The sequence below is a fragment of the Mus pahari genome, chromosome 6 (genome assembly GCF_900095145.1).
Source record: "Mus pahari chromosome 6, PAHARI_EIJ_v1.1, whole genome shotgun sequence".
NCBI classification, from domain to species: Eukaryota; Metazoa; Chordata; class Mammalia; order Rodentia; family Muridae; genus Mus; species Mus pahari.
The window spans coordinates 91,452,594-91,469,272 of record NC_034595.1 but is presented as its reverse complement, the minus strand read 5'-3'; the positions used below and the strand labels follow the sequence as shown (position 1 = coordinate 91,469,272).

Here is a 16,679-nt window from a genome sequence, read left to right as displayed (position 1 = left end):
GACACTTTGGGACTAAGTATGAGATTAAGCAGAACCAAACCATTTGGGGCAGGGCTGTCAGGTTCCTGTTATCCCCTTAGTCCCCAGTGCCTAGGTGTATGGTAGAGGTTCAGGCCAGCAGGGGGCGAACACACCAGCTGACCCAGGACTTAAGTTCCCAGCTGGAGAGCAGGTGGGCCCTTCTGGAACCCAAGTGTGCCCTGGTAGTCCACAGTCTACTCCGTTCATACACTGACCCCCACCCCTGGGCCACTGAGCCTGACAGAGGAGAGACCTCTCCGGGCTCCTGGACATCCCCACAGCCCCTCAGATCCTCTCTGTGCACCCCATGCCCCTAGGTCTCTCCCCCCAACCCTTAATTTTCATGTTATCGCCCAAACTTCGTTTGCATGCATTAACTGTTGTAAATCCGTCACAGCTCTCGACACAGCATGAATAATACATCGCTGGGCTGTATTAGTTTTCCGTCTCCCATCTTATTTATGACACAAAACGGGTGGGAATTCAGAAAAAAAAAAAAAAAACGAAATCGAGGCGTGCGGCTTCTCCCGGTAATGTTATGCAAATTGGCATGGAGAGCAAAATGAATCCCCAGGTTCTTGTAGCACCTAGGGACCGCTCAGTGGAATGCCCCGTGTTTGGGTCACTGGAAGCATGGCAGAGCCAAAAGTCAGCCATGAGGGAGGGATGGCCAGCTGATGGCCTGTTGAGCTGACTCTGCCCAGGTCTGGTGCTTGTTAGGGTAAGGGGACCATCTTCTGGCCTCTGGTGCCGGAGCTTCCGGAGGAACAGTTTTCTCACCCAGAAGGGCTCAACCCTGTTGGCCCAGGATTTGTCTTCCCATAGGAAGGTTTGGTCCGATAGAAAGATTTTCAGAGTTTTGCAAGATGTTTAGAGCCATTGGCTCTGGGACTTGTCAGAAAAGTTGTCTCAGGCAGGGATGGGAACTGGAGGTGAAAGGTCATGGCTGGGAGGGGAAGACAGAGGGGAGGGGACAGATGGCAATGAGGAAGGGTCAGATACCACACAGGTAGCTAACCAAGCCCTGAACCCACCTTCCCACCACTGCCAGGGTCCTGTCTTCCCTCCCCGGAGCTCTCCCCCATCTCCAAGACCCCTGAGCCTGTGGCAGAGGGAGAGAGGAGGCAGAGACCCAAAGGACAGCTGCCCAGCCATCTAGTCCCTGACAGGGACACAAAGCCACAAGCATTGTCCACTGGGTGGCTACCTAGGGGTATGGGACCACATTGCCTCAGGCCCTGGGTGTGCCACAGCCTCTCTCGCCTGATGGCCTGGAGGGCTGAGTCTCATGTGTAGTAGTTTAGGCCCATGCCTGCTACTCGGTCCCTTGGCATCAGGTCTGGCTGAGGCTCTAGTCGTCTATAAGCCTGGCAGCTGGGCTGGGGGATGCTCCATGGGGACTTCTGTAAGAGGTGTCCCACTGGTCTCTAGACCTTGTTGGCATGTGCTTGGATTTTAGATTTGGTGGCTCCAAGCCGAACTGGCTGGCACCACTGTCTCTGCTGTTGAGCGCCTCAGTTTCCCTCCTGCAAGGGCAGGGATGGTTGTAGAACTCACTGGGACTCAAGCTGCACCTGCACCAGAGCTGACGGAGGGAGAAAGTGAAGAGGGGTCCTCTGCAGTCTGAAGATTTCCTCGGAGAGCTGAGACATCCAGCACAGGGTGCTCTTCTCCAGAGCCCTGGCCTGTCCTCTCCACGCCTGTGTCTCACTGTCCTCCGTGGGGTGGCAGGTCACTGTGAAGAGGGACACTGTCCAGCTTCCTCTTGGTTCCTCAGATGGTTGGCACACATGCATAGAGCCACATGCCAGCTGTCAGTTTCCGCAGAAGGTGGACTCCTCATAGAGCATGTCTATTGTGTACCTTGCTGGACCTGAGCTGGCCACCGGTCCGGTCTCAGCAGCTCTGGTGGGAGGCTTCCTCTCCCTGAGTCTGTCTTCACCTCTCTTCTGAGGCTCTGCCATGGCCCCTTGGCTACAGGAATGTCACGGCTGAGCGGCCCAGGATAACCTGGAGCCATGGGAGAATCAGAGTCAGAGGGAGGAGGCAGAGTGAGAAGCAAGGGCCCACAGACAAAACGAGCAGAGGGGGAGGAGGCACAGATGCGCCTGCCCTCACATCCCAGGGTGGGCACTGGGCCCAGCAGAGGCGCTGTCCCTTAAGGACCTGCCCCTCCCACGCGTGGGCAAAACCTTGGTCCCCATCACTGAGTTACAGTGATGGCGCCTGAGGTTGGTCAGAGCCCTGTGCTGGCAGGACCTTGTGACATCGTTGTAACAGCCCTAAACAGTCCTGGTCATTACCACATTAAAGGTAAAATATCTGGGACATAGAGTCTCCGGGTGAGCCAACTGGGCTGAGCCCAGCCCTGGTGTACGGAGCAGCAAGGGGCAAGCTGCCACCTGCGGTCTCTGCATTGCTGGCAGACCCCAGCTCTTAGCCTGGTACTTGCTCATACAGGGCAAGGCTGGGATAGGGCTCGAGGGCTAGACCCATCAGAACAGTGCATGGTGGCCCCCGGTGGCCGCTGCCCGAGCCTTCTCCTCAGGTGTCCATGCTAGGAGAATGCTAGGCTGGCTTTTCGTAATGGCAGAAAACCAGAGGACATTAAATAGGACTTGGGAGGGGACAGCAGCATCCCTGCCTAGAGATGCCTTTCACAGTCTGCATCTACACAGAAGCCACATGCACCAGTGGGTGTTCTTCATCAGTTACGGTTGTAAGGGAAACACTGGTACAGCCATGGCGCATGGCACACATCTTTGCAGTGGCACCTTCTGAATGCCTTGGTCTAGGCTATCACTGAGGTCACCGTAAGCATACCGTAAGCATCTGCACCCAGCTTGAGGACTTAGCAACAAGCGAGACTTAGTGCGGAATTTTACTTATTTTTTTTTCTGCACTGTGAGTTGAACCCAGGACCTCACACACGCTGAGTGAGCAGTCTGCCACTGAGCCACACAGCCCTAGCCCTGGGATAGGATTTGCTTTTTCAAAAATATTTTTAACCTAAAAAATTATGCGTGAGTACTTTTGCATGCACGTACATGTACTGTATGTGTTCCAGATAGCCACAGACCACCTCTGACCCCTTGGAGCTGGAGTTATAGACAGTTGTGGTCCGCCCAACATGGGAGCCAGGAATGAGCCTGGATCCTCTGTAAGAACAGTGTACACCCTCAGCCACTGGGCTATCGCTCCAGCCCAGAGTTTATTGAATTTTATTTATCTTATTAAAATACATTTTTATTCTTTTTTTTTAAAAGGATTTATTTATTTTATGTATACGAGTGCTCTACCTGCATGTACACCTGTGTGTCAGAAGAGGGCATCAGATCTCATTACAGATGGTTGCGAGTCACCATGTGGTTGCTGGGAATTGAACTCAGGAGCTCTGGAAGAGCAGTCAGTCTTCTTCTTCTTCTTTTTTTTTTAAAGATTTATTTATTTATTATATGTAATTACACTGTAGCTGTCTTCAGACACTCCAGAAGGAGGCATCAGATCTTGTTACGGATGGTTGTGAGCCACCATATGGTTGCTGGGATTTGAACTCAGGACCTTTGGAAGAGCAGTCAGTGTTCTTAACGGCTGAGCCATCTCACCAGCTCTATATTTTTATTCTTTGAGAATTTAATATGTATATACAATGTATTTTGATCATATTTATTCCCAACTCTCCCCCCCAGGTCCACTCCTCTGACCTTCATGCCCTAATTTTTGTAAATTATTATTTTATTTTAAAGTAACTCACCAAGTCCATATGCTCACGGACGTGGGGGCCGTCACTGGAACATGATGACCCACAAGGGGTCATATGCTTAAAGAATAGGGTGGGAATCTTAAACATTTGGGGGGCAGCAGTCAGACAGACTCTTGAGATACTAGAAAAAATGGCCCCCCCCCCTTTTTTTTTTTTTCTAGAAAGATATTTCCACAACACTTAAGTCTTGACATTTCCTTCCAAACTGAACAGTGGCTGGTGGGGCCATTTGTCTGCCTGTCCCCGCAGTGCCCCTGAGCTGGGGGCGTCAGCCATTCAGTAGAAATGCGTGGTTCCCCTCCCATTCTGCTAAGAATGAGGTGGCTACGTCTCAAGCCTTCATGTCATTTTTTGTTTGTTTGTTTGTTTGTTTGTTCTGTTTTTGTTTTTTTTCTGGCTGAGTCCTTGCGGTCAATCGTGGGAGGCAAGTCAGGAACATCACACCAGCCAGAGTATGGGAACTGTGTCTCATCTGACTGACCAGCCACCTTGGCTTTCCCAGGATGACAATGTCCCAGGGTTCCAGAGTGAATTGGCTACTCTGGTTAGGGGCATGGTCTCCCAGGTTAGGGGTGTGGCCTCCCAGGTTAGGGGTGTGGCTTCCCACCTGTTCTCCGCCATCCAACTCTACAAATGCTACTTTAATGTTTCCTTCTGTTGCGCTGGCCCGGAAGGGCTGATAAGAACGGAGCAGATTAAGACAGGCGAGGCACTTTTATGATAGCTTCTACAAGATGCCCTCCCTGCACACTGGGCCCAGCAGTCTGGAGTCGAAATTCCCAGTCTGCCCGCTGGCCAGCGAGTGGAGCGATGACACCTATTGTTTGAACGATGGTTTGCCTGGAACGCTGATTTTGCCTCCAACAATGGTGAAAGATGGTGCCCACCCTGTGGTCGTCCTCAAGGATTGAAGGGGCAGTGTTGTTGGGGCATGGGCCAGTGTTTCATGGGCAATCCATCCCTGGGCCCACGACTAGGCTTCTCGGGACCAGCTGGTTCATGGTGACTTAAAGAGGCAAGAACCTCTTTAGTCCGGACCTTGAATGAATGCTAGGGCTGAGCTCTGAGCCTCTGAGAGAGGGCTGAAGAGATGGGTTCCACTCGTGCCCCACTCAGCCAGTCTGGGCTTGTTTTCTGGACTTGTTTGCTGTCTTTTCTGTGTCAGTAGGGTACTTGTGTCCAGTGCCCTGTCTGACTCAGGAGAGGCCTGGTGCCCTGTTGGTGAATAGAAGTAGACGCTAAGCTACTGCCTACCCTTCTTGGGTTGCTCCCCCACTCAGCCAACCTCCCGGCCCCTCACGTCATCTCTGGCTCTAATGACTTTGAGTGCTGAGCACATCACCCTGGGAATTTATGGCAGCGGCGCAGAAGCGTCACCTGGAGGCACATAAATATTACAGGACCGACTGTGTCAGCACCTTCTCAGAAGATCGCTCACCTGGAACCGGCAGCGTGGGTGGCCCTGGCTGGGTGTCCAGAGGCTGTGGAGGCAGACACCGTGGGTGGGGGGCGGAACTTGTGTCACGGTGGTACTACACAGCAGCATGCAGGGGCCCTCGAGGTGTAACACATTCCTTTTCCACTGAGTCCTCAGCACCCCGAGAGGCAGATTCTTTCTGTCCCAGTATATTTACAAAGAGAAGTGTACACTAGGTCAGTCACGGAGGGGTTGAGACCCTGCCCTCCTGGGGCCTGCTTTCTCTATTTAGTAATGTGCTCCCACTTTGTATTTTAAAGATTTGTTTTATTTTTAATTGTGTGTGTGTGTGTGTGTGTGTGTGTGCACGCACATGTGAGTGCAGGTGTCCACAGAGGCAAGAAGAGGTTGTCAGATTTGTTGCTGCTATAGTTACAGGTGGCTGTGAGCTGTGTGATGTGGGTGCTGGGAACTGAACTCGGGTGCTTTGTGGGGGGGGGCATGCGTACATATGATACATGTATGTCTCTGTGTGCATGCATGCATATAATGCACTATGTCTCTGAGTGTATGTGTGCATTCATGCATGTATTATATGTATGTCTCTGTGTATATGTGCACATTCATATATGTAATGCACATATGTCTGCATGCATACATATAATGCATGTATGTCTCTGTATGTATGTGCATGCATTCATATAATGAATATGTCTCTGTATGTATGTATATATGTATGTATGTGCATACATGTAATGCATGTATGTCTCTGTGTGCATACATGTAATGCACATATGTCTCTCTCTGTGTGTATGCATGCATGTAGTGCATGTCTTATATGTTTGTGTGTTTGTGTATGTGTGTGTGTGCACGCGCGCACATGAGTGTGAATGCGTGCACATGCTCTTAACTGCTAAGCTATCACTCCAGCATCCCACTGTGTAGCTTACTCTGGCCTTGAACTGCCTCAGTTTACTGAGTACCAGGATTACAGGGACAAGCCTCTCCACCCTCTTCCAGAGGTCCTGAGTTCAATTCCCAGCAACCACATGGTGGCTCACAACCATCTGTAATGGGGATCCAATGCCCTCTTCTGTGTGTCTGAAGACAGCTACAGTGTGCTTACATATAACAAATAAAAACATCTAAAAGAAAAAAAGAAAGGAAAAGAAATAAAAACAGAAAGCTGCACACTAGGATCCAGGTTCCTCATAACTAGCTTGATACCCAGCGTTGCTTTGATTGGCCCTGGGCCTCTTTGATCTGGGTCCTGGATGCTGTGGTCACCCCCAACTCGACCCCAACAGTCTCACTATTTCCTTGTGTTCATAGTTGTGAGGCCTCTGCTTTCCCTGCCCCAACCCACTGTCTCCCTGGTGTCCCAATGGGAGCAGGAGTCGAAACCAGGACGGGGCTTTGTGCTTACTGCTGCCTGCTGAGTGTCGTTGGACCAGGCTGGTTTAGCAGAGACGGGCTGCAGGCCCTGAGTGACAGGTCTGCTGTGTACTGCATGGCCCAGGCCTGGCTCCATGGCAGCTTAGATTCCCTGAGAAGCCCCTCCTATGCACCTCAGGAGTGCTTAGACAGAACCCCCAGTCTGAGGGAGGAGACAGTTCCCTTCTTCATCCTAGGGAATGCCCCACCCTGTAGAGACCACACACTCTGCCGGTCTGAGGGTCAGACACTTCTGCTCTGTGTGTGTGTATGCAAGTGCATGCACTTGTATATGTGCATGTGCATATGCATCTATGTGCATATATTTGTGTGCACCTGCATGCATGTGCATGGTTTTGTGTGTGTACATGTGTATGCATGTGCTTGTGTATATGTGTGCATGTGCACATACATGCATGTGCATGGTTTTGTGTGTGCATGCACTTGTGTATATGTGAGTGCACACACGTGTGTATATGTGTATGTGCACATGAATGCACATGCACAGTTTTGTGTGTGCGTGTGCACACATGCATGCATGTGCATGCACTGTGTATGGATATGCTTGTGTGGAAGCTAGAGGACATCTTTGGATATCATTCTTCAGGTTCTATCCTTTTTTTTTTTTTTCCCCATTTGAGACAGTGCCTCTCACTGGTTTTGAAAATGAAGAGTAGCCGGAGAGTTCCAGGTCTCCGCCTCTGCAGTAGTGGCGTTGTATTACATAGCATCACAGTAGCCTAGGGGGAAATCTCACAGAAGACAGAACTATAAAAACACAGATGCTGGGGCTCAACGTTGGATCCTCACGCTTGCACGGTGCACACCCACGCTTGCAAGGTGCACACCCATGCTTGCATGGTGCACACCTCACTGCCTGAGCCGCCTGGCCAGTCTGTATCCTGGCGGGCTTTGTGGTTGTGTTGTTCAGTGGAGATCAGTGAGACTCCTGCCTGTGAGGAGCAAGTCCAGTGGCATGGAGTCGTTCTCCTGCGCTCTTCCCTGTCCTGCCTCTCAGAAGAAGAGACTCCTGCTCTGACTTCAGTCCACACCCCTTCCTCATTTCCTCCAGAGCTCTTGCTCTCTTGATTTTGAACATTATCTCTTGCCCTGCTCTGCCCTCACCACGCTATGAGAGATGAGAATTTGACTCACTCCCCCAACTCCTTCCCGGCTCGGTCTGTGGGTTGCCATGGTTACTTTAAATAATATATATAGTTGGATGTGGCCTATGATCCTAGCAATTAGGAGTCTGAGGTAGGAAAATCATGAGCTGGAGGCCAGCCTGGGCTACATAGTATCAGTCTAGCCAGGGCTATATAGCAAGATCCTGTCTCAAAGACAAAAACTATGCATGTAGCATCAGCTTCCTCCAGGTGGTGGCTCCATCTTTCCCTGGAAGGAGCCCCATGTGTGTTGGGGTTGGGTCTCCACTCGAGAGCCAAGCGTGCACCTTTGCCTTCTGTCCCTGTCACATTGATTGTCTGTAGTCTCTCTTGTCAGGAGGGGCATTTACACTGTCACAATCTGTCAGCACTGGAAACTTGATTCCTGATAGGTGCAGATCTGTGCAGCACACCGAGCTTCGCCGGCCTGGTGCAGACGGGTGTCCAGGCAGAGCCTTGCTTAGCTTGTGCTCCCGAGGACTGTGGGAATAGTTGACCCTGGAGAATGGGGCTCAGGGGGGCAAGGCAGGGTGGCAGCTGGTCCTGATACCCCCATCCCCTCTGTGTGCAGCAAAGCTTCGAGGCGCACCAGGATGAGGCGGTGAGTGTCACTCACATGGTGAAAGCCGGCAGCGGTGTCTGGATGGCCTTCTCCTCTGGCTCTTCCATCCGTCTCTTCCACACCGAGACTCTGGAGCACCTTCAGGAGATCAACATCGCCACCAGGACCACCTTCCTCCTGCCAGGTGAGGCTGCACACCTAGCTGAGATGAGGGGACAGACACTCATGGGTGCCAACAGGGGGCTGTATAGTGGGCATCCCAGCTCATTAACTGCCAGGGCAGCCTTGAGCAGCCTTGAAAACAGGTTCCTGGTGAACGGGAAGCGGTGGGGCTGGGATTTATATCCAGGCCTGTGCTATCAACGCTCCGATTCCTGACCCTCTGTGCTCTCTGTACCATCCGAGCAGGTGCGGTTCTCAGGAGGTGGGCTCCACGCCATGTGGGCTTTCCCGTGCTAGGAGCTGGTACCAAAAACCCATGTTGGGCAGGGGACCGAGGCTGTCTACACTGTCCCTCTGCTTGGGGTGACCAAAGCCTGATTCTGACTCAGAGCTTGTGGGCAGGAGATGAGGCCCCGATTTGTCTCGTTCCATAGAACTTTCCTGAAGAAAGGCATACATACATACATACCTTTGCACATTTGTTATTCATCAGGTTTGGGGGCACCCTGGGGGTGAAGAGTTTGGATGGCTACTCCTGGTTGTCTATGGAAGTGTGCTTCTGTTCCCTCTTCCAGAGCTGTCCGTGAGATGAGGGGGTGAGGCAGGAAGGGTTACCATTGGGGCTCACACCACCCCCACCTCACCCCTCTGAAATCTCTGAGGAGTTGACTTCCATTGCTTCACAGTTTTGCTGCCCGTATGAAGGGGCTGCTTTGGAGACCCAGAGGCCCTGGTCCATTCTCCCTTCCACTGACTTCTGGGATACCCATGGAGCTCCAGGCTCTGGCTTCCCCTCCTACCATCTCCCCTCACCGTCCCAGCTTCTACCAGTCCACTCAACCTGGGGCTGGTCAAGGAGGATGACCATTCTGTCCAGTCCGAGCACCTTAGGCAGAGCTGACTTTGTTGGCTAGGAAACTGGATGGGCTCTGGGGAGGGAAACAGTGACACTGTCCCCAGGGTCTGGCAGACAGGCTGTGGCAGGGCTGGGGGTAGGTTTGAGCTGAGCTGAAAACCAACCTTCACAGACTTAGGGAAGGCTTGCTGGACAGCACCTTGGGGTCTGAGGGCCTGTGTCCTCTCCTGAGATCTGATCTCTAGCTCCAGCCATGACTCTGACCAATCAGGGCATTGCCCAGGATTGATTGGCCATTAACAAGCTAGGTAGCATCAATGACTCTGGCAGCACTGAGAGGTGCCAGTCTGCCAGAGCCCCATGCTGAACAAAGCTCTGCGGATGGCATACCACTGTGCTCCAAGCCTGCAAGCTGTAGATGGTCCCCAAGTTACAGAGGCGGACATAGCTGTTCTCAGCAGGGTTCTATACCTTGTGGTGCAGTGACTCAGAGTCCTGCTATGTGATAGGGAGGAGGGACACACACGCACACAGATACACAGACATATGCACGCACACACACACAGAAACACACAGAGACATACATAAACACAGAGATACATACACACACACAGAAATACACAGATACATACAGACACACAAATATACAAACATAAACAGACACACACATAGAAACACACACACAAATACACAGACACATGCACACAGACACAAATAAACAGACACATGCACACAGATACATACACACAAACACACAGACATACATAATAAACACACATACACAAAAGAGAAACACACAAATATATAGACATACACACATACACACAAATACACAAACATACACAGACACACACACAGAAACACACAAATACACAGACACATGCGCACAGATACAAATAAACAGACACATGCACATACACACACACACACACACACTGAGACACACATAAACAAAGACAGAGAAACATAGACACACACATAGACACACACAGGCATACACAGACACACACAGGCACACACAGACATGTACACAGATGCACACACAGACACACACACAAATAGACATACAGACACAGGCACTCAAATACATAGACACACAAACACACACACAGACAGACAGACAGATACACACAGACACACACACAAATAGACATACAGACACAGGCACTCAAATACATAGACACACAAACACACACACAGACAGACAGACAGATACACACAGACACACACACAATCTCAGAGTTTAGTCCTGGCTTAGCCACTGAGTGCTCTGGTTCCTCTATGTGTTGGGGTGCAGTCCTGAGGGATTTTTGAGGGTGAAATCCCATAGCAAGGTTGGTGTTTTACATGGCTGAGATGGGAACAACCCCCTTTTGCACCATTCCCCTGCATCAGAGCCCTGTGTTACTCTTGGTCCTTTTCTTTCCGCTTTTTCCTCTCCCGTCTTCCAGTTTGACTCTTATTTCCCGAAAGGCTGGGGTGGGAGGCGGACTAGTTTCATCCATTATACAACACAATAAAAAATTCTCCGTATCATAGAAATACTTCTGCATTTATCTTGATAGCTAAATTATTTCAAGATAATGGAACAATGGAAAAAATGGTTAATCTTATGGGCTTTTGAAAATCCCCGGAGTCTTGTCTAGTTGGGGCAGAGGAAAGCTAGAGAAAGCAGCTTAAGCTGTCAGAGGCCAGGCTGGGGGTGGATCGGCTGGGGGTGGAGAAGCGCAGCCCCAGTGGGTCCCATGACTGACACACCTGAGGACCCCCACAGTGTATCCCTGGCTTTTAAAGGGGAGGCACCACAGGTAAGTGTGGTTGTTTCCAAGCCTGCCCACTCTGCTGGTCAGGTGGTGGGCACATCTTCTCTTGAGCCTCAGCTTCTCCATGGATGCAAAGGGTTGAGTCTGAGCTTGACCGGTCTGTACCTCAGAGTCGGATTCTTGTTGAATCCCACGCTCTGCCTGGAAATGGTGGTCAACTCCTCCATCCCCATCTGTCACTCGGGAGTTCTTGTCATGAGAAGTCTCATTCCTGACAGGGACATTTACTACCACCGTTCTTGCTAGCCTCGCGGTTACCCTTACGTCCCTTCACGCTGGCCCATCACCAGGTCTCTCCTTCAGGGCTTCTTTGCCTAGCTTGAGTTTCTAGGTCAGTGTCTTCTTCAAGGTGCCAGCTGTGTGTGAGCAGGCAGGGGGTGCTCTCCTGGGTCTGAGCCCTACACAGACCTCAGTCTCCTCTAGTCTTGGCCATCCCTGCTTAGCCAATTTGGGTATCTAACATCGCTGAGCTGAGAGTCCCCGCCCCCCAAGCTGGGCTGGAGCCAGGCACTGTGGCAGGAATCAGCGGGCAGAGGGTGGCTTCCCGTCCACCCCACACGGTGCCCTGGAGGAAGAAAAGCCGAATGGGGTTTTAAAACTCTTTACTAGAGATATTTAAAACAGGCTTTTAAGTATTTTTTCTCTCCCCCACACCACCAAATGAAATAATTGCATAATTAGTAATAAATTTGTTCTTCCTCTAAGTGTGGATTTTTTTTAGGGCGTGTTAAAAAATTTATCACACTTCCTTCCCCCACCCTTCCTTCCACTCGAGTACCCGACTGGTATTAATGCATTTTTTTTTTTTAAACCCTAACCTCCCTCCTCCTTTTAACTAGACAGGTCATTAATAAAATGTTCTCCGAGAGCCTGAGCTTTTAAAAGTTGTATATCTCCAGATAGGCGGCCATGGTGAGCAGAGCCCTGTGTATTAAGTCTCTATGATCAAATATTTATCCACCATTAGAATTTTTTTCTTTTGGACTGTTTGTGAAGTGTCTTGCTCTTTTCCTTGAGGCGGAAGGAGGAGAGGGGCCCTGGAACGGGGTCTGCAGATGAAGCAGTTTCTCGCCTCTCGGCTCTTTGGCCTCCTGTCTCGTTCTCCTTCCACCTGTCAATCAACTTCTGCTGTGGTTGGGATGAAGATGTTTTGGGTACCACCTCCTGCTGGCCCCTGGGGTCTCAGGAGCTTATGGGAAGGAGGGGGAGGCATGTGGGATCCAGCAGAGCCACAGCTCCCTGTCTTGACCTTGTTATTTTGGGGTTTGCAACTGGGATGGAGCTGATCTTAGCACATAAGAGCCTTTAAGTAATTATGAATACTACTCTATCTCCAGTGGTCAAGCTGTGCTTAACTGTGTGTGTGTGTGTGTGTGTGTGTGTGTGTGTGTGTCCACTCATCTACTTACCAACCCACTCTTCTTCTCATCTGTCCACCCATCTATGCATCTATCTACTTATCTATCTATCTATCTATCTATCTATCTATCTATCTATCTATCTATCTATCTATCTACCTACCTACAAACCCATCCATCTAGATACTTGCCAATATGTCTGTCCACATACTTATCCATCTATCCTTCTTTCCTTCCATTCATTCTTCCTTCCTTGCTCCCTGCCATCTATTCACTGATCAATTGGTTAATCCATTAATCATCTGTCCATTCATTTGCATACTTGTCAATCTGTCTATTCATTTGCCTATCCATTCATCCAACATCCACCCATCTATGCTTCCATCCTTCCATCCATCCATCCATCCATCCACCCACCCACCGATCCATTCATCCATTCATCTACCCACCTATCATCTACCCACCCATTCATCCATCCATCCACCCACCCATCCTTCTACCCACCCACCCATTCATCTACCCATTCATCCACTCATTCATCTATCCATTCGTCTGTCCATCCATCCATCCATCCATCCATCCATCCATCCATCCATCCATCCACCCACCCATCCACTCATCCATCCACCCACCCACCCACTCAATCATCTGTCCGTCCGTTCATCCATCCCTCCACTCACCCACTGACTGATGTACCTTCCGTTCACTCACTTATCCATCTATTCATCTGTCTATCCACCTAGCCATCCACCCATTTGCTGGCAGTAGGCCTGTTCACAGGCTCTGCCCTGGTCCCCAAGAGTGCATGCACTAATGCCAGCTTCTACTTGTCCTTTGCAGACTGTCCCACCTGCATTTCGCTGGGGGCTTGCACCCTGGCTTGCTGTGTGTGGCCATTGCATGGATGCTGACTAATCCTGTGTGCCAGGCAACTGAACCCCTACACACAGAGCCCACACGGGGCAGGCACAATGTCCTATGGCATTATTACCCTACTGTGTCCTCACAACCATCCCTTTTATACATGGGGAACTGAGGTCTGACTGGGTGCCCACACACCTAGTGCTCTAACCACAGCACCATCTACCCTGTCTTGGGGGAAAATATGGGCTGTACAGCTCCCTCATCTGGATGAACTGAGCCCGTGTCTCCTCTCTCTGCAGGCCAAAAGCACCTATGTGTCACCAGCCTCCTCATCTGCCAGGGTCTGCTCTGGGTAGGCACTGACCAGGGTGTCATTGTCCTGTTGCCTGTACCCCGACTGGAGGGCATCCCCAAGATCACAGGTGGGTGTGGGGCTTGGCTTCAGGGATGGGGGAGGGAACTGGGTCTAGACCTCTGCACTTCCCACAGAGTCCAGCCTCTCTGTCGCTCTCGCCTTAGCCAGGACGTAGTAAAATGGTACCCCAGGCTTCTCCTACCTAATGGATCTTAGTTTCCTGATCTGGGTGGAGTAGCTCACACTGGCCAGAGAGTCTGAGGATTGGCTGAGACACTTGACTAATGGCAGAGGCTCTGCGAGCCCTGCAGGGCTTCACAGGTAGAAGTCAGTGTGGGCTCTGGAGATGGCCCCACATCAGATATGGCAGCCAGTCTGCCCTGATCTGTAACCCTAGGCCCAGAAGCAGGGTCAGGGAGAACCCCTGGTGTTTAGACAGTGGAGCTCTGGTTCCCTTTGTCTCGGCCCTGAAAGGGAAGATGGGGGTCTTCTGTAGTTGCTACTGAGCACAGAGGTAAGAGGGAGGAGACAGCCCTGGGCCGCCATGCCAGAGCTTTGTCCTCTTCCAGACTCTCAGACTTCTGGGCATCCTGTCTTTCCTGTCTTCATGATACACTTACTAGATCAGTGGTTGCATACAAGGAGGCACCAGGCTGGGGGTGGGACAGGGGGATGAATGGGGCAGGTCATGACCAGGACAGTCACGGACCAGGCAGCGGTGGGGGCTGTGGTGGAGGAAGACTAAGGAGTAGCCGAGTGCCAGGTTCCTTGGAAGGATGCAGTCAGGGTGCCCTGTGGCTGCTGGAGCGCGGCTGGAAGGAAGAGCTGTAGAGCCTGACGTAAGACTCAGCTTCTGGCTGGAGAGATGGCTCAGCGGTTAAGAGCACTGGCTGTTCTTCCAGTTGGTCCTGAGTTCAATTCCCAGCAACCACAGGGTAGTTCATAACCATCTATAGGGGGAATCTGATGCCCTCTTCTGGTCTGCAGATGTATAGGCAGCAGAGTACTCATATATTAAATTAATAAAATTTAAAAAAATAAAATAAAAAGACTTGGTTTCCTGGAGCTAAAAGGAAGTTATCAGTGATGCTATCTCACATTGGAGATGGAGGACGCCTCCACTTCGTAAAGTCACACCATGGAACATGGTGTAGACAGATCCTACCTCTGGTAAGGTGATAGCATAGATGGCAGAAGAAAATGTCCAACCCCAGAAAGTTCTCCCGAAGTCTCTGGGTGTCTCTCTTAATGCCCTGATCTCTTGGGCCTTCTTGGGCCTCTGCTCTTTCTCACAGGGAAAGGCATGGTGTCTCTCAATGGTCACTGTGGACCTGTGGCCTTCCTGGCTGTGGCCATGAGCATCCTGGCCCCTGACATCCTGCGGAGTGACCAGGAAGAGGCTGAGGGACCACAGGCCGAGGAGGACAAGCCGGACGGGCAGGCTCATGAAACTGTGCCTGGGCCTGACAGCCACACGGCTCGGGAGCTGACCCGCAAGAAAGGCATCTTGCTTCAATACCGCCTGCGCTCCACGGCCCACCTCCCCGGGCCCCTGCTGTCTGTGCGGGAGCCAGCTCCTGCCGATGGCTCGGCTCTGGAACACAGTGAGGAGGACGGGTCCATCTATGAGATGGCCGATGATCCTGACGTCTGGGTCCGGAGCCGGCCCTGTGCCCGTGACGCCCACCGCAAAGAGATCTGCTCTGTGGCTATCATCTCTGGTGGACAAGGCTATCGCCATTTCGGCGGTGCTCCAGGAGGCCTGAGTGGGCGGCCGGCCCCGTGCAGCGAGACAGACAGCACACTTCTCATCTGGCAGGTGCCCTTGGCTCTATAGCTGTCCACACTGCCCATCTGGAGGTCACAGGGCAGCTGGATCACTGTGGACATGCCGGGACCCTTTTGGCCCACCTGGATTTTCCTCAGGGACCTGCCCAGGCCACAGGACAGGCCTGGATTCTCCACTGAGGCCTTTGGAAGAGCAGAGGAGGAACCTCTGGAAAAAAAAAATTTAGAATGTTTTGGGGAAGGGTTTTTTTAGAGTCTTGGGGGAACAGAAGGATACACACAGAGAATATGGCCATTTTGTTTTGTTTTGTTTTGAAGCAAAAAACATAAAACCTCACCACTGCCTGCTGAACCTAGAACCTTTTGTTGGGGCTGAGTGAGGCTCCGAGGTGGGCGGGCCCCTCCAGGAGGAGTGTATGTGTGAGTGTCTGAGCGTGTGACTATAAATATATATATAAATACGTATATACGATGTATATTATATGTATATAAATATGATCTGTACATAATGGGTCTCTGGGAGATGCTGGAATAAAAGGCAAGATATATGTGGGCCCTGTGGGGTTTATGGGATGTCGTGGGGATGGGACACAGACGGGATGTTGGGGACCAAGGTCCACCCTGCTCTGACATGAAGGACCAAAGCTGGGGCCAGGCTGGAGGCCACCCAAGAACACATTCCCTCTGGCTTTGTCCAAGGCAGTAATCAATAACTACTATCAGCTACCTAATTTGCATATTAGTGATTTGGGCTGACGTGTGTTGGCCGCATTTCGGGTGTGGCCGGAAGAGCCCTGCCGAGTTGTGAACGGGTTGGGGCGCATCCATGACCATCGTCTTCATCATGGAGGAAGGCTTGCTTGCTGGAGGAGGGGCTTTTGGGTGCTCTCTGAGGCCTCTTAGAGGAAGACTGGTCTCCTCGCTCTGAGAGGGCCTAGCATCTGGTGTCTGAAGCAGAAGAGCTTAGCCCGTGGCCTCCTCGGCGGCTGGGGCCCAAGGGAGGGGCAGCTCCCCAGTCTGGAGACATTGATGAATACCAGGCGTGCCCATGGCAGGCTGCCGGAGAGGTCCAGCCTCTTACCTCTCCTGGCTGGACCCATCTTGAGAGTC

General features: G+C 51.4%; 1 protein-coding gene across 10 annotated transcripts in view; it reads left to right on the top strand.

The window, feature by feature from the left end:
* Window positions 1-16,122, top strand: part of Arhgef10l (Rho guanine nucleotide exchange factor 10 like) — a 145,770-nt gene extending 129,648 nt beyond the window's left edge. For all 10 annotated transcript variants that reach the window (XM_029539498.1, XM_029539497.1, XM_021199843.1 and 7 more), the window contains 3 exons: window positions 8,373-8,547; window positions 13,726-13,848; window positions 15,077-16,122. In XM_029539498.1, coding sequence (XP_029395358.1) covers window positions 8,373-8,547; window positions 13,726-13,848; window positions 15,077-15,618 — 840 coding nt within the window. In that variant the 3' untranslated portion in view covers window positions 15,619-16,122. The remainder of the gene's footprint in view (window positions 1-8,372; window positions 8,548-13,725; window positions 13,849-15,076) is intronic.
* Window positions 16,123-16,679: the final 557 nt, after the last annotated feature.